Raw genomic sequence first — 21,568 nt, 5'->3', positions numbered from 1 at the left:
AATGGCATTAGAAATGCAAATTAACAAATAATGTTTCAACCAAAAATGTATGTTTAAAAAAATGAAGGATTCAGTTGACATTTGTAGTACCCCCGCAAGATTTGCAAAATGGTTTGCTGCAGTGTAGAGTGTAGGCAAACTGTAGTAAACAGGACAAAGATTTCAGAAAATCACTGGTATGGTCCTTTAACAAGGTTAAGGAGTTAGAGTTCCCACTGGGACCACCCATGCTAAAAACGCATGCAGCCATGAACCTGAAGATGCTGTACATGAAATCGTTGCTTACCTCACTTGCTCCATTGCCCCTCTCTGTTTTCTCTATAGTGCGTTTCATTGACATCAGTCATGTTAGTAGCACACATTAAATGGGACTCCTCACGGCCAGAGTCATAAGAGGGGGAAGTGGGATGATGCCAGAAGCTTCACCCACCAGTGTATGTGCCGTAACACTGATACCCTGAAACACTGATTTACTCGGCTAAATAAATAACCAGGACACGCTCATTTTTTCTTAGTTTGTTTGCCTGACTCTTTATCTGATTTCACTCAGATGTCTCATTATTATTACTTTGTCCATTTTGGTTCCTCCCATTTAGCCCACTGTGACAGATGAAGGATAGAAAGGCTGTTGTTATTTTTTTTTTTTTTTCCATAGTTTACAGTTTTGGGTCAGTGGGACAGATTATGTGTTTAAATCTGTTGTAGGCCTGCCATACGTGTGCACTTAAATGATCATAAAACATTGTGCATATTTTTAATCTGTGTTTGTCATATTTTTTCTGGTTAGATTTTTGGGCAAGTTGTTTGAAGAGAGCAGGGTGTGCTGTCCCTGTGGTTCATGATTGCTGGTGCAGTGCAGTTTCTGAGCTGCTGAGTGAGCTGTCTGCAGCCAGACATGTGTCTATACTAATGTTAAAATATAGGCTAAGCTGGCATTTCATGTGAACTTCTACTGTAACATCTGAAAACCCAAAACACTGATGTGAGTGGTTTTCAGATGAACTGAAGGTGATGTATGTACGGTAAATCAGACCTCTCAAAAAACTGATTCAACCCTGTAGTGATACTGAGTTCTCCGTAACCGCCGCAGTCAAAAGGGTTGTTAAGCTGCAGTGAAATATTGTGTGTGTGTGTAGCATCTCATTAGTTAATGAACCAGGACTCTCTGGCATCAGTGTTGTATTTAACCTGAAGGAACCTCTTCAGTCTCTTTACTGACGCTGTGAGGGACTTTCCACTGGAGAAGGTAGAAGTGTGTGTTCTGACTTGAGAGATTACAGATCAGAGAGAACGTCATGTACCAGGATAGTGACATAATGACTATCTGACCTCAGGTCTGTTTCTAACCTGCGGGAACCTCTTAACACTCCTTATTGACAACTCAAATCACCAAACTAACTTTTCCCTTTGGATAGCGTTAAGTCAGCATCATGTGTGCCATGATTCTCAAGGACTCCCATTTTATTTGATAATAGTAAAGTTTGCACAACTATTGCCCATTATATAACATCGTGCAGCAACAGAGTTGAGTTCGATAGTTGAAGAGCTCAATGACATGATGATTTCAGTTCCAGACATCCCTTTATTTGTTGTATTCATCATGGATCACTTATGTAAGGAAGAGCTGGCAAAGACAGCAGCCGTGTGCCTTGTTCCACATATGAAACTAATAAAAAATATTTCAATAGTTTGATTGATGAATGGATGGATGAACAAACCAAGTGCAGTGAATGATGAATTCCTCTTTTGTATTTGACCTGAATATTGCGGAGTCCTTGGCCTCAGCGGAGCAGAAAGAGAGACTTTGTTCAGCGGCACACTTGGTGAACAATCCGCTCTTTTGGCAAAGTAGAGCAAGGCTACTGGAAACTGGAACAGTGCTGAAAAACACTCTCCTCTTGTTTTCCTGGGTCAGTAGCAGCAGATTTAGACCTGATCAACGCCCCGTGCTCCTACAACACTGCAGATAGTGTCAACCAATGATTATGTTGTAGGCTATCTTGTGCACTGTTGTGTGTGATAGATAATGTTGGCCTTGCATGCAGAATCTCCCTCGGGAAGATGAATGATGTTGTTTTGTTTTTGTTTTATTGTATTCACAGTCCTTGTTTTCTTCCTCATTAATCAGAGAGAGCCAGTTACCCTTTACATAAATTCTGTTTCATAACATTTCTAATTCCTGAGTAAGAGATTCACAAACACTTATTAAAATTTTATGTCAGCCTTTATCAGGTGCTCATAAGATACTTATGTGTTATAGACAAGAGCAAACACTCTGCAGTGATCTCCACCTGTGCAGCTGAGCTTTTTGTCTGTTTAACGTTGAAGTGAAAACCAGGTTTTAAAAAAAGTATGTGGTTTATTTGATAGATTCAGACACAGTACAATACACTGTACACAGATAAGCTGACAGCTAACACTTATTATATGCAAATGTCATAGGATATAGCTGATATTAACTTGCAACACCCATCCCTCGAAGTGCTTTTGTGACAGTAAGATATTAGAACAGTAAAACACTAAAAGAAGATGAAAGAGAACAGAAAATAAAATAAAGTACAGTAAGGTACAATAAAACATACACTTAGCGATAACATAGCTACAGAATTAGAGATGGACAGCTGTATGGCTGAAGACTAAAAGTTGACTAAAAGTTGAAATTTTTAATGTTATATTCAGATGTGATCACTGAAATATAATTGTACATTTTGTTATTTGTTATAAGTGAACCTCAGTTCAGTTAATTTAGGAGTTGGATTTTTTTTCTGCCTGCTGCAGTAATGAAAAATTAATGTTCCATCATTAAGGAAATGAACTGAACTAGATGGTAAATATTTTAATTGTTTACTATTTATTGGCTCCAGCACTGGCTTGAGACATAGGACAGGACATGTGTCATACAGTGAAGCATCAGTAATACAGTAGTGTCCACATTGTTGTGAAATACCTGTAGGACTGTATGAGAATCTTTGAGAAGATCGAGGGGACGTATAGGGGCTGCCGTCATGAATACCAATGTTCACTTTCTACTGCCTTCAAATTACACATAAAATGTACCCGACAAGCAAGGACGTCACCATGTCAGCCTTATCCATGAGTGTGAGTGTGTGTGTGTGTGTGTGGATGTGTTTGTTTGCAGATAACTGCTTCTACATTTCAAGCTTATGTGTCTGCATGTGTGTCTGTACTGTTTCTGATTTTGTGTTTTAGTGCATTTCGAAGTTTATGTGCATGGACACGTGTGCACTCTCTTTCTTGTTTGGGAGATGGTGGCACACACACACACACACACACACACACACACACACAGAGTGACATATGGCAGGGGTCCCACCTCTCCTTCTGTCTGTGTCCCTGTCAGTGTAATTTACTGGAGGACATCTCACAGTGGGAGCAGAGCAGTGGTGTCTGCCCAGCTCCATGTCCGACACTGACAGTAACCAGCATCACGGCTCTCTTGGGGCGGCGGCGCAGCTCAGACTTAGAGCTGTTTCCTCGCAGCAAGAAGGACTTGGGTTTGATTCACAGTCCCGGCCTTTTCTGTGTGAAGGCTGCAAGTTGTCTCTGTGTCAGCTTTGGTTTAGCTAATTGTCCGTTAACCAAACCAAAGCTGATAGACAGATAATGAATTGATCAATTTTCATCATTTCATCATTCTTTGTTTCATGTGTTTATAAAAAGAATATGACATTTCTTTGGGCTCTTGTAGCTTGTGATTTGTCATTAACTTTTATAGAATAAATGACTAGTTTCCTCCCACAGTTCAAACTTGAAAATAGTATGATCTTGAGCATGTCTGTGTATATCAGACTTATGAGGGACCGGTGACCTGCCTGGGTTGTTTTCCAGCTTTGTTTTCAGGGGATCCTCAGATAGCTCTCAGTCTCCAGTCCCCCTGAAAAAGAATAAGTAGAGAAGGAAAATGAATGATACTTCATCAGTCCCATCAATTGTCTTTTCTCCTTCCATCTTCCATAGAAAGGTGTGAGGTCCAGTTGTAGGGTCCAGAGTTTTGCTCAAGGACACCTCAGCAGGGAGGATGTATGTTAATATGAGCCTTGAACCCAGCTCCTCTTGCCCATACAAACTGTCATCAAGGATGACATGCTAACCTGTAGACTGCTGGAGGGCCGGCCACTGCGGGTATTGAACTCGAGACAGCAACTTACAAACATGTAGTTGAAAACAAAATAATAGAAAACAATTGTAAATGTTAGCATAGACCAAAATATAAAAGCCAAACATGGAAAGTACAATAATAATCGAGAATTTCCCTGGTTGGGATCAATAAAGTATATCTATCTATCTATCTATCTATCTATCTATCTATCTATCTAATAATTTTAAAAAATCATTACAGAGAAGCTGTTCTGTGATGAGGTGAGGAGGATAGTGATGATGCCAGCCAAAGCTCCTTATGCAGGTTGCTCTTAAGTTAAGAACTGAAAAAACTGTGAGAGTTTTGTTTCATTTTTTTATTTATGTATTTATGTATTTTTTTTTTTTATCCTTTATTTAACTGGGTAAATGTTTCATTGAGATTATAGCGTCTTTGCAAGAGATACCTGGCCAAGAGAACAAGACTTTTAGACTGGGTGTCCAACAACTTGACTTCCTGACTTCCTTTATAGGCTATTTCCAGATGAAAACGTTATGTTCTGGGGCATTTGCAAAATTAAATTCAGAAACACAATGGAAATGTCAGGTATGAGTGTTTTATGACAATCCAAATGCGTTTAATGGCTCAGTAGGTATTAAAAGTGTCAAGTGTCAACTCAAACCACCCAAAAGACCCATGCTGAGGTTTTAAATTCAAGGTAAGTGCTGTTGGCAAATCACTCTAAAAGTGCCATCAATTCATTAAAACACCTTTCTCTTTATTTTCACAGATGTACTGGCACATAGCAAACTTACAGAAACCACCTGCTGTTGGTTCAGATTCAGAGTGCAGTCCACAGCAGAAGGACACAGAATCTTGAAGGGAGTTGTTGGATGCTTGACAACTAAATAGCCGAGCTCACTGTAAATTTTCCTCTTGGGCTATGTGCAGGTTGACACCCTGGTATTACGTAATATTGATTATCCGCCAGGTTGATTAGCGGTATTGGCAGTGTGCAAAATTACTAGCTTATCAAAAGTAACTCTCTAGCCTAAGTAGAACACACACACTGTTAGAAAGAATTCAAGTCTGTTTAGAGCTCTTAATCACTGTTACAGGAGGGCAGTGTGTTTGCTGTGAATAACTCACATCAGCAGTTTCACGTAAGCCAATTTTTAAAATGCAGGGAGCAATTTGTGGTTTTGGTTATGCAATAGGAATTTAAGAAACACTGATTTTCAATTTTCATCCATGCCAGTTTTCAGCTAGATAATAGTGTTTTCCAGTGGAACAGGCATAACACATCTGCTGTAAACTTATTTTGGTTTTGGAGGGTTGACAGATGATGACAGTGGCTGGTTTTTGATTGGTTTCTGGAACTGCAGTGACCATTCCCGCATTTTGAGGCTAAAGGAATTACAAAGTTGACACATGTAGTGTGACAGTAGATCAGGCCATGAATTATCTATTTATGTCACTGTACAGAAACTGAGTGGCATTGGGGAAATGTAATTACCGGTGCAGCTTAAGCTTTAAATCTGCTGCCTGCTGTGTCAGCATAGAGAGATCAAATCAAGATCATTATTGCACACGGTGTGTACGGTCTAGAACATGCAGCTGGTTCAGAATAGCTCTAGTCAAATTAAGGAATTAGTCAGTAGTTGATAATTTAAGTGGCAAATTTCAGGTAACACACCTTCATCAAAGTTTGACATCACCATTGACCAGAGTGGAAAAGGTGGCCAACCTAAGCTGACATTGTCGCAGTGTTGGCTCCACACAGAACTTGCCACTGGTATAATTTGATGTCTTGCTGGTAAAGTACTGGCCAGCGTCCAAAGGTTGACCAGAGTGTAAGAGAGCTATAAAAACAGACAGATGGACAGAGACAGAGGAGGGGAAAACTGGGGTTAAGACAATTAGGTGAAGGAGACAGAGTGAAAGACTTGGAAAAACAGACAGATGGACAGAAAGGAGGAAGAGAGCAAGTGGGAGGGTGGAGCAATAAGACAATTAGAAAGTGGCGGAAGAGAGAGGAAGGACACGGAGGGAGATTATGAAGAGAGAGGGACGCCTTGAGGACCATAACACCTCCTATCTATCCATATCATGTCTGCTTCCTCACCTGGCTGTTCTTTCCTCCCTTTTTTTCCTCTTTTCTCCCTCCTCATCTCTGTTCTGTCTTTGCTTGCACCCTTACCCCATCGACATTCATGTATCGGGGTTTCTGAAACTTTTTCTGCCTCAAATTTAAAAAAAAAAGAAAAAAACACAGTTGTCTCACCTCAGAATTTCAGGCATCACTTTGTATGTGGCTAAATGTCACTCTTAGGCCTGCAGCCCATTTTGGGTCTCATTTAGAAAGAAGCATTGCATTTACTCCACTGCAGATGTAAGGCATCAGACTTTAGCCGCTGAGGAAGACGCTTCCTCAGCCTTATGTCCACGTGGTTGTGCCCAATGGCAGTGCTGAAGCTGAAGAACTGGCAGATCTTAGTGGTTAACATGTATGATCATCCTAATGTAAATAGATAACAGCTGATACTGGATATTTTGTAGGGTATTTGCTCTCTGATTAGATCATTAAGTTGAATGACTATCACATTTAATTTCAAAGGGCTGTAAGGTTTTTTATAGAGACAAATGAAGAAACAGATCATCGTAAACTGCTCTGCTAAAGTCTAGCTATAGACTGAAGCTGTGAAAGAAAGTGCCATGTTTTTCTTCTTTGAATGGCAGTGCATTGTTCAGGTTGTAGTGCAACCACTCACTAATTGCTGAGGTAGAGAAATATTGTTTTCAGTATAACCTAAAACAGCTTTGCAAAAATGCCAAAGCCACTGGCCTGACTGCAGCACTAATGCTGGCACTAAGACTTAACACCTGATTTTTACATTGGCTACTGTATCGCCATATAAAAAGGAGATAAGGAAGTTGGTTTATATTACTACCTTAGTAGAAATACTGTCCTTTAGCTAATTCAGGTGTCCTTTTTGAGCATGCATTGATTGCAGCCAGGTAAATGCTTACCCCAGCTGTAATCCTTGATAGCATGAATATCACTGAGCGTCACTGACCAACTCTGTTTATGAAGTGTTTTAAAAATGTACTAATTTATGTGTTGAATAAAAACAAAAATACTTTAGGCAGATGTGCGATTTTGTCAGAAAAAAATCACAGGCTGCCAAAGTAAGCTGCTCTGCTGTGATTTTTGCCTTACCCTGACCTTTTTCTTGTGTTGGCCAACTTTATCAATATGAGTTTGCACACACACAACTGATATGTGGCAAAACATTGATGTTAAGGGTCAAACCCAATAAACAGCTTCTTCTTACTCCCTTCAGTGAGACGGGAAATTGGCAATGAAAAAAATGAAAAAAAAAAAAAAAAAAATCATACTGGACAGGGCAATGAGCTATAACAGACAAAGTGAAATTGTTATTGTGAAATGATGAAGAGTTACCTTCTAAAGTGAGTTTTACAAAATAATGCATAAAACGGTACTGTTAAAGGCTTGTAATTTCCTTCAGCTCTCTGTTGATAATGGAGAACTGCAAATATTTTTTTTCCTCATTAGTTTTGTAATATTTTGGGAATACACTGTTGAAATACTGTTTGTCGTAATGTTATTGGCTAATCTGCCCACTGACATTGGCTCTGAATGATTTTTGCCTTGTGATAAACAATAAGCCAGACCATCAGCTTTTGATGTGCAGCCCGTCACTTCCGGTCAGCAGCAGTGTCCTCAGCGGTCATCGTCTGGAGGTTACCTGTAGTCTAATGAGGGCAGTGTGTGTGTGTGTGTGTGTGTGTGTGTGTGTGTGTGTTGGGGGGTGGGTGGTAAACTAGGTGTCTATTTTTACTTTAAGCTGTGCCTTGTCCTAATATGCTCTCTGTGTGATGTGGGACTGCACTGGCCACTACTGTTAGTCTTCATCTCTCTGTGTTCTCTTTCTTGTTAGTTTCTGTCACTCCCTGGTTTATTGTGTACCAAACCTGCTCTTCCTCCTTTTCCTCCTCTTTCTCCTCTTCTTCCTGTTGTTCTCTGTTTTTGCATGGCTGCGTTGCTCTCTCTTTGTGCTGTTCCCATTCTTGGGTATTCTCTGTTTACCCGATGCACCAGATGGTATGTTACACAGAACCTTGTGAGAAGGCATCATCGGAAACTGTTGGAACTGGAAAAGGGCAAACACTTTCAAGAAACACTGTATATCACAGCCTGACGTCAGCCAAGCAGATCAGCAAACCATAAGACGCAGTATGAAAGCGACTAAGAGGAAACAACAATAAGCCGTAGTCTGAGGAGTTTTGACAGCCAGCGTCTCTGTAGCATGTAGTCAGCATGTCAGTAGACAGTGCCTACATTTGAAGGAAAATTTGCGCATCCACTTCTGATATAACTGATGCCATAACCCTGCTAACCTTTATGGGAGCTGCCATTGATGTTGCTTCTCGCTATCGTCACACATAAACCCGCCTGTAGCACCCAGTAGGACACTGACTGGTCCCAGCCACTGAGGTACATCACCTGAATCCTGGCAAGATGGATTCTCGCATGATCATGATCTCGCGGATCCTGCTGCCTCACTAGGGTAACTCTCTGTTACTTATCCCATGTTCTGCATCTCCTTCTCTTTCTTCCTCATCCCTTTTGTCTTTATCAGTATGCTTCACTCTTTCTTTCTCCCAGTTTATCATTTCGTCCTTTGTAATAAATGGAAGCTCTCACCCACTCCTCCTTTTATGTCTCTTTGTCTCTGCCTCTCATTTTCTTCCTAGTCTCTCTTGTACTTATCGCATATCCTTCCCTCTTTTTCAGTCTTTCACAAGCTGTTAATCTGTTTTTTCCAGCCCTCCTCTCTCTCTCTCTCTCTCTCTCTCTCTCTCTCTCTCCCCTCTAGTCATTCCTCCCTTTTTATAAGCCACTTTCACAGTCATGGATTAGATCTGTCTCCAGGCGCACATCATTTTTTTTGGGCAGAGGTCTCCATTTAGAGGAGAATTCAGTCCAAGGCGAGGCTTTACCGAGCATTTTACCCTGTCAGATTGTCACTGTGTTCATCTCGCTGTCCACATATCAGTTTCTCCCTCTCTCTCTCTCACTTACTCTGTGTGTGTGTGTGTGTGTGTGTGTGTGTGTGTGTGTGTTTAGTGTGCCAGGGCTTTGACAACCCCTAATGACGATGGTAGGTAATATAATGTCTGTAAGCACTGCCTTTGTCATTCACATCTCTTTCTCACTCTCTCCCTCCCTCCCTCCATGTACTGAGGGTTTTCTCTCCATTTTTCCCTCCATCCCTCTTCAACAGCAGTAATAATGGAGCTGATGTCATCGTTGCCATGGAAGCGGTGCGGTGACATGGCTGTTTGCGATGGCCTGGTCGTCTAGAGGCCGGCTTCACCCACAGCTCTCTCACTACTGCAGAGACAGTTTCAGAGAGTAGAATAGAATAGAATAGCATAGAAAAGAACAGAACAGAACAGAAACAAACACAGCAGAATAGACTATAATACAACAGAACCTACAATGCTAGACTAGAATAGAATAGGGCAGATAGGTTAGAGCAGAATAGAATGGAATAGAAAAGAATAGAACAGACAAAGCTAGACTGCAATATTAGGTCATAGAGAATATAATGCAACAGGGAATGGAAAAATATTATGTTTTTATATCCTAGTACATGCACAATAAATTGGATTAGTTAACAGGAAAATTGCGTAGGGCAGTACTGACTCGACTAGACTAGACTAGGCTAGGCTACAATAGAATAGAATAGCATAGAACCACCAGAATAGAATAGACAACACCAGAATAGACTAGACTTGAATAAAATAGAATTGAACTGGACAGAACTGGGCACAGCAGAATCGAACAGAGCAGAGAAGAATTGAATAGAACAGGAGAGAACAAAATAGACAATACCAGGCTAGAATAGAATAGAAGAGTCTAGATGTAGAAAAAAAAACTAGAATAGGTTAGAATGAAGATGAATCGTTACATTACTCTCCAGTAGACTTAGATCAATTTAATAGAATAATAGAACAGAACTGAATTGCGGCTTTATTGTCCCAACATGGCAGTGTGCCTCAAAGCTAATTTATGCTTCTGGTGGCCTGTGTGGGATCCACAGCTGTGTGCGTAGGGTCTATGAAGGGTCCCAGCATGGAGCTGGTTTGGGGCACCGTGGACAGTGCCCCAAAAACCAGGACATCTTTAAGGACATCGCTGCCCTTAAAGAAATGCTAAAAGTGAACATTACTGCATCACTACGGCATCGGCTCCGACTCCAGTCAGTCAAGCTGCTCTGACTGCAAGAACCATGAACTGACCAACATCCATAAACACCTCAGACCCTCAGGAGAAGCATGAACCTGCTCTCAGTCTGTGTATCACATAATTTTTCTGGCTTCAGAGCCGGTCACACACCTCAGAACAAAGCTCAGCTCTACTGCCTCAGTAGAATCTGATCTGAGCTCTGCTATCAGCTGGCAGCTTATCACTGACTGAAGGGACAAACAGCAGCTGGAGCCACTAGCAGCTACTATCAGCCACGAGGCACCTCTCCGCTAACCATCTGTCAGCCTCAAACACTGGCTCCATTCACCAAACAATATCCTGTTACACATGCATGCATACACCGGAGCACACAGTCACACACGCACACACAGGGGCACACACAGGGGCACACAGCGAGCTACAGGTGTCACTCCTATTAACAAACACTATGGCTTCCTCTTGAGATGAACAACTTCCCTGAAGTGAAGCCATAGGTCCTGTGTGAGAACACACTGCCTGCGAGTCTCTGGAGAGTATTCCTGATGAAAGACGTGCTGAACTGACTTCAGGGCAGCATGACTCAGGAGGCAGAGTGGTTGTCTGGTCATGGGGGGGCTTCTAGTTCTCTCTGGGTGAATGTGAGGCAGATATTCTCACTGACAATATTATATACCACTATACTTGTATCCACAATAGTATTTGTCATACGGTCATCTTTGTTTCTGTTTTATCTAGTGTCTTGTAAGCCCATATGGGCTGGGCAGCAGAAGGTGCATGACACTTAAATAAATAAATAAATCAAATCAAAAATATATACCAGATTGAGAGTCTGAAGTTCACAAAATTGTCTTCCACATCTGGTCATTGCTTTTGGTTAGATGTGTAGAAGAGACTTTGTTTCAGAAAAAGATGGATGCAAAATTATATTTGGATGTGTCCTGTAAGCCTGTGAGGGCTGGGCATGTAGAGCGCACAACACTGAGATGAAATCCACTCAAATCAATTCATAACACTTGGAGTCCTGAGCTGACCGTCTGGCTGTCTGATTGACCAGCTCCTTTTGCAGGCTGGCAAATTGATTACTTTGCTGGCTGGTTGGTGGATCGCTGGGTGGCTGTAGGATTTGGGTAAATGGAGCAATGGCTGTAGAGCTGTTGCATAACAATAATTATTGAAGCCATTTGAGTTATTGTTTCACTTGTCACAGGGACAGTTTGTGGAAATAAGCCAAATCTTGCATCCAGTCAGCGCGCCACGATATGGTAGCCATGGCACTAAAATTTATGACAGAAATCAATGCCGTGTTATTTGTGCTGGACACAGAAGTGGCAAATACTTTAAAACTTAAATCTTCTCATCTCAGGGCTGAAATTTGAAATTCATTCATTCATTCATTCATTCATCCGCTTCTCTGTCAGGGTTGTGGGGGGTGCTGGAGCCTATCCCAGCACCCACTGGGCAGAAAACAGGGGAAACAGGTGGCCGATCTATCACAGGGCAGACAGACAAACAAGCACATTCACACTGAGGGGCAATTTAGTATCTCCAGTTCACCTGACCTCCATGTCTTTGGACTGTGGGAGGAAACCAGAGCAACCAGCGGAAACCCACACAGACACAGGGAGAACATGCAAACTCCACACAGAAAGGACCCTGGCTGGCTGGCCGGGAATCAGTTGGGTTGCACCGCTGGTGGGGGACAAGATGTTTACGGCTACCTTTTTGTGTTTATTTTGCTTTGTTATTGATTTTTCCTTTTCCTGGGAAAACTTACTACAGTTATTGTTGTTGTCCGCTTGTTGGTTTGCTTGAGAACTGGTTTGATGGCTGACAGGCTGGCTGTCAAGTCAGCTGACTGGTTTTCTGACTGTGTAGGCGTATCAGACGTTGTCTTACCGACTGTTTATTTGCAGTCATTAAGACAATGGAGATCATTGGGATGCATGGAGTGAAGTCAGAGCAAAGTCTTTGTTGTGCTGGTGGAAGTAGAGCTCGTACTGCAGAGGTCAGAGTTCAGACTTAATGAGGCAACTCTGCATATAGAATGATGGATAAGCCCAAACAAGTTTCATGACATAAAGAATATTCAGTGGTGTGTGTGCGTGTGTGTGTGTGTGTGTGTGTGTGTGTGTGTGTGTGTGTGTGTGTGTGTGTGTGTGTGTGTGTGTGTGTGTGTATGTGTGTGTGAGTGAGAGAGAGAGAGTGATACAGTGCTACAGTATCTCAGCTGAGCAGGCATGTGTTGTGTACATCCAGCGGGATGCGGATGTAAACTGTTAGGCTGATATGTCAGATATAGGACAATGTGTGTGAGCAAGTATGTATCTTCATACAGCAGGTAGTCTAACCAGGCCACAGTAATGAAACCAGGACTCCACACACACACACACACACACACACACACACACACACACACACACACACACACACAGTATATCTACACTCACATTGAGAGAGAGTCCTGCTGAGTCTGGATGTTCTATATATACAGTGTAAATTGAGTCAAACTTTCTCTCTCCCTCTAGGTGAAGAGGCAGTGTGTGGGCCAACAGCTTTCTTGCCTTTATTCCTCTGTCCTCCTTCTTCTCTCCTGTCCCTTTGTCCTCCTCGCTCCCGTCCTCTCTCTCTCTCTCTCTCTCTCTCTCTTTCCCTCTCTCTCTTTCTGTGATGCTGGGCTGTGGGTGAGTGTCTGCCCATAACCAGACTGAAGCTGGGGAAGTTAAAGGTGGTGCGGCGGCAGCTGCTGCAAAGGTACACAACAACTCACATTACCACCAGCAAGAGGTACAGATTATTCCTGTGACTTGAGGCAATTTAAACAATATATTTTTTTCCTTTTTTGACCAACTTTTTATTCATTTTCCACAAGTATATATACATGAATGCAGTCATAGACAGAGCCAGAGTCATAGAGCCAAACATGCAAACTAGCCTAAGTCTTCTCTCCCACCCTCCCTGCCTCGCCCCATCCAACCACCATCTGCCTCTTGCTACTTTTTGAATTGCCTATATGTTTTAAGTCTGAGATCATGGATGAGTCTTATTTTACAAAATATAATAGATACACTGTATTACATAACTGCATAGAGATTAAAGAAAAATACATTTTAAAAAATGGAGTACAGTATCTGCCAATTTTACATTTAAGACTCTTATCAAAGCAGCCGACAATTCTAGTCCCAGTACACCATGGAATAAGACTACCTGCTGGTTAATTTATGATATGTGTGGGGATTTCCATCTGACAGTAGGGGTTTTCTTGGCAGCAGTCAATCCAGCTTTATACTGCACTGACTATTCTTGTGACTTGCCTGGAAGAAACCTTCACAGACAGTACACATGTTATTATTATTATTATTATTATTACTGACTGCCGTGGAAAATGGGCAGTAGGTTGGTATAATAAGTAGGATGAAGGTCAAGGATTAGTCCATGAGTTAGATGGAAACTAGTCCTGATGAGGTTTGACAAAGCTATAAGTAGGCCCATAAATCAGTGTCTGAAATACACACAAAACAAAACATTTCAAAATTTTGCACATATGAAGGCTCATTTTCAGACAAAAACACCTGTACCTGAAATTCATCATTTAATATCTAAAATGTAGGGTATAAAAAATCTTTAAAAGTGTCATTTTGGCTGTCAAGGCCATGAGTTACACACTCCAAAATTTGTGTTAGTCGTTGTTTTATAAGTACAGGTCACTTTTATTAGATGGTGGATGTGTCATTTTGAAGCAAAGGCCTTTCCAAAATACTCTCTTCAGATAACTGATCATGATTAAATTTAACATGTTAATTAATTAATTAATTGTTAATTGCCTGTGCCAGGTATGAACACCAGCCATTTGTCTCCTGTCTGGCCGGCCTCTATGGTTGCCAATGGAGACGCTATCAAAGAGCCAGAGCACAGCCAGGGGAGTGCTGCTGCAGCAAGGTACGCGCGCGCACACACACACACAAACACACACACACACACACACACACACAGAGGGAGAGAGAGAGAGAGCACAGGAGCACCATCTACTTTGAAGCGGTGTGTTTAGTTTGGTCAGTTTGCTGATAGTGCAGAGTGGACTGCAGCGTGCCGAGTATTGATTCCTCGGCGTGTCTTCCCGTGTCCCTGCCTGCTGACTCCAACAGCCAATGTTACCAAAGCCCTGCTTTTTCCTGGAAAATATCAGCACATATCTGTTCTGTCAGCTCGTATCAAAATATCCTGCATCTGCATGCTTTCAGTAATATGAGAGACTGACTTCTGTCCTCCAGAGAGTGTATTGTCAGTGAGTTGCTGTGTTTTGGTAAAGATGATGAGTATAAATCCGTTCTGTTAAGACTGGAATAGTTTTTACAATCCTTAAAACCTTTTACTCATACATTTCTCATGTTTGTGTTACTCATCAGAAATCAAAATGCACATCAGAGGTTCAGTAGTTAATAATTCAAAGAAAAGATTTTATTTGTTCCTGTCGTGTAGTAAACCATTTTGTCATTCTAAAGCTCTGGGTGCCAAGATCAATAATCAAAGAAAAACAAAAAGAAAAAAAGTCTCCCCCAGTGTTGTTGTTTTTCCATATTTGGTCATATTTTCCAAAATGCCTGCAAAGACATTTTACCAAGGAGCCCAACACCATACAGACGGATACATAAACTCTTTCCAAGTACTACCTGCTAAATGAGATAACAGTGAATTGGTGTTATTTTTCATTCCTTTCTACTTCAGGTGTGGAAGTGGTAGAAATTAAATTTAACATCCACGCTAAAGCAGAAGTCCCATTTGTTTTTCCTACAGCTCTTGACATCTCAATCAATTTGTTAACACTAACAACTCTGTTGCACAGTGTAACCATAAAACGACACATCTATTGCTTTTACAGTCATAGTCCTGACCATATGAGATATAAAATGTGTCTGTCCCAATATCTATTTTTATGGCATTTTGCTTTCTACATTGTTATTACAGCAATTTGTGGAGGATTGGTATAATACAGTTTCTCTCTCGCGCTCTCTCTCTCTCTCTCTCTCTCTCTCTCTCTCTCTCTCTCTCTCTCTCTCTCTCTCTCTCTTGTTCTCTCGCTGTGTGCATGTGTGTGTGTGTGTGTGTGTGTGTGTGTGTGTTTGTGTGTTCCAGGTGGAGTGTGGCAGTTTTGGCCTCCTGATCCTCACCTTCTTCTTGAGTTTTGTCTTCCTCTACTTCTGGAGCGAAGCTCAAAATGACTACAATGACTTTGACTGGTAGGTCAGACACATGTACATATTAATACATTTTTGTACCTGTTTCAAAACACACATTTACCTCTGTGGCATTTGTATATATCAGGATGTCTTTTTACGTGAAGGAAACACTGAATTACTTAATCATTCTCCCAGTGGCTGAATGAATAAGCAAATGATGACCAATCCACTAATCTGACTGCATGTCTTGTGTGTTAGCTGTTGAGTGTGCTGATCTGTGCGTTGTTGTTCTTCTCCTCCAGGTTTAACTTTGGGACTCTGGGCTTCTGGTTCCCCTGGTCTCTTGTTATACTGGTCGTCGCTGCAGCTCTCTTCACCTATATCGCCCTGCTGCTGGTACAGTTCTTACATACAATTTTCCTTTTTTTTTTTTTTTTTTTTTTAGCTTACCTTAGCATAGACAGTGATGAAACATAGAAACAAACTAATAAAGAACTGTTAAAATATCATAATCAACACACAGAAAAGGGAGATAATTTATTAGTTTCTGTGGCTGATATTAAACCAAAACCCATAATTCTTATAACGACAAAACTAATGTATGGTAAAGGGTATATGCAGGTGTGCAGACTACACTTCTCTCTTTATCTACACACTTTCGTTACACTAATCTATTGAATCAGTGTCAACTACTGAGGATGAACGAGGGGCCTTGTGGCTGGGCAGTGGGCAGTTCAAATCCCCAGATGGGCTGGGATAAACTGGGTGGGAAACTGGAAGGGCAGCTCCCAGGTGTAAGTGTGAAGCTTTAAAATAGCATTTGGCCACAGTCACCTCAAACTAGATCTATAAAGGTTTAAAAAAAAGCCTCACTGTATGTTGGATACTGTGAGGACAGCACAGACACAGCATGTGACACTTAAGGATGCACTAAATCTGTAAATGTTGTGCAGGTGTTGGCAGTGTGTCTACTGTCTGAGGGACAGAGGCTGTATCTTCACTGGAGCCACAAGGTATACACATACACACACACACATTGCCAGATGGTTCTTTGTATTTTCTGAATCCTCTATGAATACACTATATTACCAAAAGTATTCGCTCACCCATTCAAATCATCAGAATCAGGTGTCCTAATCACTTGGCCTGGCCACAGGTGTATAAAATCAAGCACTCAGGCATGCAGACTGTGAAACAAGACATTTGTGAAAGAATGGGCCGCTCTCAGGAGCTCAGTGAATTCCAGCGTGGAACTGTCATAGGATGCCACCTGTGCAACAAATCCAGTCGTGAAATTTCCTCGCTCCTAAATATTCCACAGTCAACTGTCAGCTCTATTATAACAAAATGGAAGCGTTTGGGAACAACAGCAACTCAGCCACGAAGTGGTAGGCCACGTAAAGTGACGGAGAGGGGTCAGCGGATGCTGAAGCGCATAGTGCAAAGAGGTCGCCGACTTTCTGCACAGTCAATTGCTACAGAGCTACAAACTTCATGTGACCTTCAGATTAGCCCAAGTACAGTACGCAGAGAGCTTCATGGAATGGGTTTCCATGGCCAAGCAGCTGCAGCCAAGCCACACATCACCAAGTGCAATGCAAAGCGTCGGATGCAATGGTGTAAAGCACGCAGCCACTGGCCTCTAGAGCAGTGGAGACGCGTTCTCTGGAGTGATGAATCACGCTTTTCCATCTGGCAATCTGATGGACGAGTCTGGGTTTGGAGGTTGCCAGGAGAACGGTACATTTCAGACTGCATTGTGCCGACTGTGAAATTTGGTGGAGGAGGAATTATGGTGTGAGGTTGTTTTTCAGGAGCTGGGCTTGGCCCCTTAGTTCCAGTGAAAGGAACTTTGAATGCTTCAGGATACCAAAACATTTTGGACAATTCCATGCTCCCAACCTTGTGGGAACAGTTTGGAGCGGGCCCCTTCCTCTTCCAACATGACTGTGCACCAGTGCACAAAGCAAGGTCCATAAAGACATGGATGACAGAGTCTGGTGTGGATGAACTTGACTGGCCTGCACAGAGTCCTGATCTGAACCTGATAGAACACCTTTGGGATGAATTAGAGCGGAGACTGAGAGCCAGGCCTTCTCGACCAACATCAGTGTGTGACCTCACCAATGCGCTTTTGGAAGAATGGTCAAAAATTCCTATAAACACTCTCCTCAACCTTGTGGACAGTCTTCCCAGAAGAGTTGAAGCTGTAATAGCTGCAAAAGGTGGACCGACATCATATTGAACTCTATGGGTTAGGAATGGGATGGCACTTCAGTTCATAGTATGAGTAAAGGCAGGTGAGCGAATACTTTTGGTAATATAGTGTATGTCCAACTATGTTCTTGTCACAGTTCAGATCAGTGTCTGGTAAATATTTTCCCTGGTATCATGACTGTAATGTCTTTTCTCTGCATTATTCTGCCTGGTTTGTGTTAGATTGGCATCGTGGTGACGTTGGTGTTTTCCGTTGCGGCCACTGCCGTCCTGTCTGACCTCTGGAGCAAAGAATGGAAAACCCTTCTCCTCTCCCTGCAGGTCGGCTAAGACTGATGTTAATCTGAGACACTCTAGCCAATAACAGGAGAGCATTTGCGATGTCCTCAACTCAGAAAATAAATTGCACTGACTTCCACTAATGTGCCCTATTTTGTTGAAAATTTGCATAGTGTTTTCCTCTAACAATATTATTGCTGAGTGAATTAATTTGACCATTAATCCTACTTCCCATGGTCTGCACTCTGCATTCTGCTTTCAGATTTTGTTACATAATACATTTATTTACTACATTATTGAAAAGGTCATAGAGTCTTTAAATGCTAACATAAATATGCCTTAGCTATACAGAAACTGTGATTCCTGTTTTAAATTTGGTGTGACATTCTTGATAATTTTCTAACATTTTCATCACATCTGCCTCTTTTCTCTCTCTCTCTCTCTCTCTCTCTCTCTCTCTCTCTCTCTCTCTCTCTCATTTCCTCCATCTCTCTCCTGTGATTGGCTAGGTGACAGCCCCCTTCCTCCATGTGGCTGCAGTCTTGCTAATGACCCTCCTGTCCTGGCCAATAGCTTTGCATTTCTTCCGCATGAACAAAAGAGGTAATAATTTTTGCATTATGTGAACGCCTTTTTTGAATACTGTGCAGTTTATGTGTTACATTTCAGTTTGAGACCCAAATTTGACCTGGCACCAACAACAGTCAGTAGTGGAAGTACACCTTCAGACATTTACTGCTCCTGAAGCCTTAAATATCATGTGGAACCACCAGAAACATACATACAACACATTTTGGTAGCTGAAACGTGGCACAGAAAACAGATTCAGAGCATTGAGTTTGGTGGCTTTGCTGCAGGGCTAATTGTAAATGTAGTAATGTTTCTCAGGAGGGTTTTTTCACTGTGATCACGGCTGCGAAGGTAATGAAGTTGATACCTCAGTAGCACTGAAGTACCCATAATCGCAGCAAAGAACGTCCTTACGGATCTTTTGTCTTACTGAGCTATGTGACTGAAAAAAAAAAAAAAAATAGGAGTGGATGCGACAATCTCTGACTTGCTCTCTAGTTGCTCCCAATATTGGCAGCGTAACCTCCTAACCACAGCCACTTTGTTACGTATCGGTTGAGGCTGGACCCAAATACAGACACAAACACTGAGTGGCTGGTAAAGATGAAGGATTTGTTGGAGAATATAATGTGGCAAGGTAGAAGAGACAGGGGGTTGGATTCCTAGTGTACGATGACTGTGGGAGACCTGCCTGCCTATATAACCCTCTCCGGTGATGTAGGCAGGCAGGTAGGCTGGAGTGGCGTGGGAAGGCAGGGTGACTCTGAAGACCGGAGGAATCGTGGCCACAGAAAGACATAGAGCTCACAAGGAGACAACAAGGCAACATGGAGAGATAGCTTATAACTTAAAACTGGAGTGGCCAAGAGAACATTTACCACTGTAACACGCTGAATGGAGAGGGGCCATGGTTCTCACACTGTTTGGTTGATGAGATGATTTAGGGTGAGGAGGCCACACCCACGCCACACACACACACACACACACACACACACACACACACACACACACACACACACAGACAAACAAACGGGAGGAGGAGAACACAAGAGGGACAGGGAAAAACACAGAGAAACACAAGTGAAAAAACTGGATAGACGGCTGGAGCTGTGACACACATTCTGCTTTTTCCATTTACCTCCATCTGTGTTCAGCTGCCAGAAACTTCACCTTCTTTCAATATGCATTCTGCATTCAGTGTGCACAGTTGGAGCGATTGTGTAAGTGCCCCTTCGTGCAATTATTCGGTGTTTATCTGTAACAGGCAGCACTACCCTAGAGACTGGAGCACTGGGCTTGTGTCCAGAAGGTCACCGGGTTGATTCTCTGGAAAAAACTGGATGGGATAAGTAAATGAGAAATGAACAGGTGATGCTGAGGAAGATCATACAAGCTGTGCCAACTTTTCCTAAGTTTTGTTTCAATAATGTGATTCTCAGTAGAGTGCTAAACCCAAAATCCAATGGGCTTGTTCGAAAAAAATGTAAAAATTTTCATGTCAAGGAGGACAAAATACTCACATTTCACCTGTTTATATGGCTCACATCACATTAGAAAAAACATACGCATTTCTGCACAGAGGCTTAATCAGAGCGTTTGTGATAAATAATTGTAATAGTTATTAATAAGAGTAGGTAATAGATAATAATAGTTATTTTTTGAAATAACTATTATTATCTAAAGTCGGTTCATTCTGTTCACTGTCGTTAATGTAACTTATTTGACTGATGGATCTAATTTCCAGTCTGCTCAGACCAGCCTCTGTAACACTGTATGTGTAGGTATATCAAATTAGACACAAATAGAAATCTCCCACTGACAAAGCAGTGATGAAGTGAGGGCTGAAGCAGCTGGTTGAGACGATGTATTGAGTGGCTGCTGGCAGACGGTGAGGGACAGACGCCCGCTGGGGACGAAGTGACATGACGCAGCGTCTGGCACGGATTATACAGCTGTAGACCTCCCTGCCCTCCTCCCTCACCCTCTCTCCTCCTCTGAGAAGAAAATCAGTGTTGCTTTTTCTCACATAATTTTGCCCTCCCCTCTCTCTTTTTCTGTATTACTTAATCTGTGATGACCCTCCTCTTTTTGCCTGCTCTGTCCCTGTTTATCTCTTTTTCTCTCTTTCTGCTCGTCTGTCTCCAGGTAACCTTGATCTCCCTCTCCCTTCTTGTCAATCCATCACCCTGTTTTTCTCTTTACTCTCTCTTTTATCAAGCACCTTTCTGTCACTCTCTCTTCCTCTTTTTCATTGGGTTACTTTGACCTCTCTCTTTTTGTCTCCCTGCCTCTCTTATCTCTCTCTCTGGTCTCCATGGACACTGTGTCCCTGGTTGCCATGGAGATGCAGCAGTCAAGTGATGCTGAGTCATTTTGAGGGTCTCTACTGGAGACAGATGAGATAGAGATTTTACAAAACGCATGATGTGATGTAACTGTCCCTTGAGCTGTGAGGTTAAGGGTCTGTGTAGAAACCCAGCTTGGGTGTTAGTAGTCTATGTTGCTTCACTGGATTAAGGAAAAATCCCCAGTGTTCATGTGTTTGTTCAAATTACTGCCAAGTTGTAACAACTAACAGCAAGACAGATGTATGGGCTAATCACAAAACCTGAAGCTAACACTGGTGTGTCATATGAATGAGCTGAATGAATGTGTAGAAATGTGCAGAGAAGCTTATAGAGGCTGCCTGGGGACCTATGACAAGTGGAATTTCTGGCAACGTTTCCATGTTAAACTCTGTGCTCATCAAAATCTTTCATATTGATGACATTATATGGCATAAGTGGGAAAATTTATGTGAGTTTCCAAGTAGCAAATATTAATAAGTGAGAATATGTCAAAGTTTTTTCTCCAAAAATGAAGCTTGTATTTAGTTTTACCATTTTTTGGGTCCATTTAGTCGTTCAACACGGATAACTGGCCAAATGTAGTTTATTCATTTATGTATTTATT

The 21,568-nt window shown here is 41.9% G+C and overlaps 1 protein-coding gene across 1 annotated transcript in view; it reads left to right on the top strand.

Annotated features, from left to right (window-relative positions):
- Positions 1 to 21,568, top strand: part of LOC115370450 (glycerophosphodiester phosphodiesterase domain-containing protein 5-like) — a 64,537-nt gene that overhangs the window by 19,116 nt on the left and 23,853 nt on the right. Inside the window, exons 7-13 of the mRNA XM_030067476.1 lie at positions 13,051 to 13,127; positions 14,207 to 14,312; positions 15,507 to 15,610; positions 15,853 to 15,946; positions 16,504 to 16,563; positions 17,990 to 18,088; positions 18,556 to 18,649. Coding sequence (XP_029923336.1) covers positions 13,051 to 13,127; positions 14,207 to 14,312; positions 15,507 to 15,610; positions 15,853 to 15,946; positions 16,504 to 16,563; positions 17,990 to 18,088; positions 18,556 to 18,649 — 634 coding nt within the window. The remainder of the gene's footprint in view (positions 1 to 13,050; positions 13,128 to 14,206; positions 14,313 to 15,506; positions 15,611 to 15,852; positions 15,947 to 16,503; positions 16,564 to 17,989; positions 18,089 to 18,555; positions 18,650 to 21,568) is intronic.

Source organism: Myripristis murdjan, chromosome 13 (genome assembly GCF_902150065.1).
Source record: "Myripristis murdjan chromosome 13, fMyrMur1.1, whole genome shotgun sequence".
NCBI classification, from domain to species: domain Eukaryota; kingdom Metazoa; phylum Chordata; class Actinopteri; order Holocentriformes; family Holocentridae; genus Myripristis; species Myripristis murdjan.
Note: the sequence above shows the minus strand (reverse complement) of the source record. Positions and strands in the feature narration are given on the sequence as shown.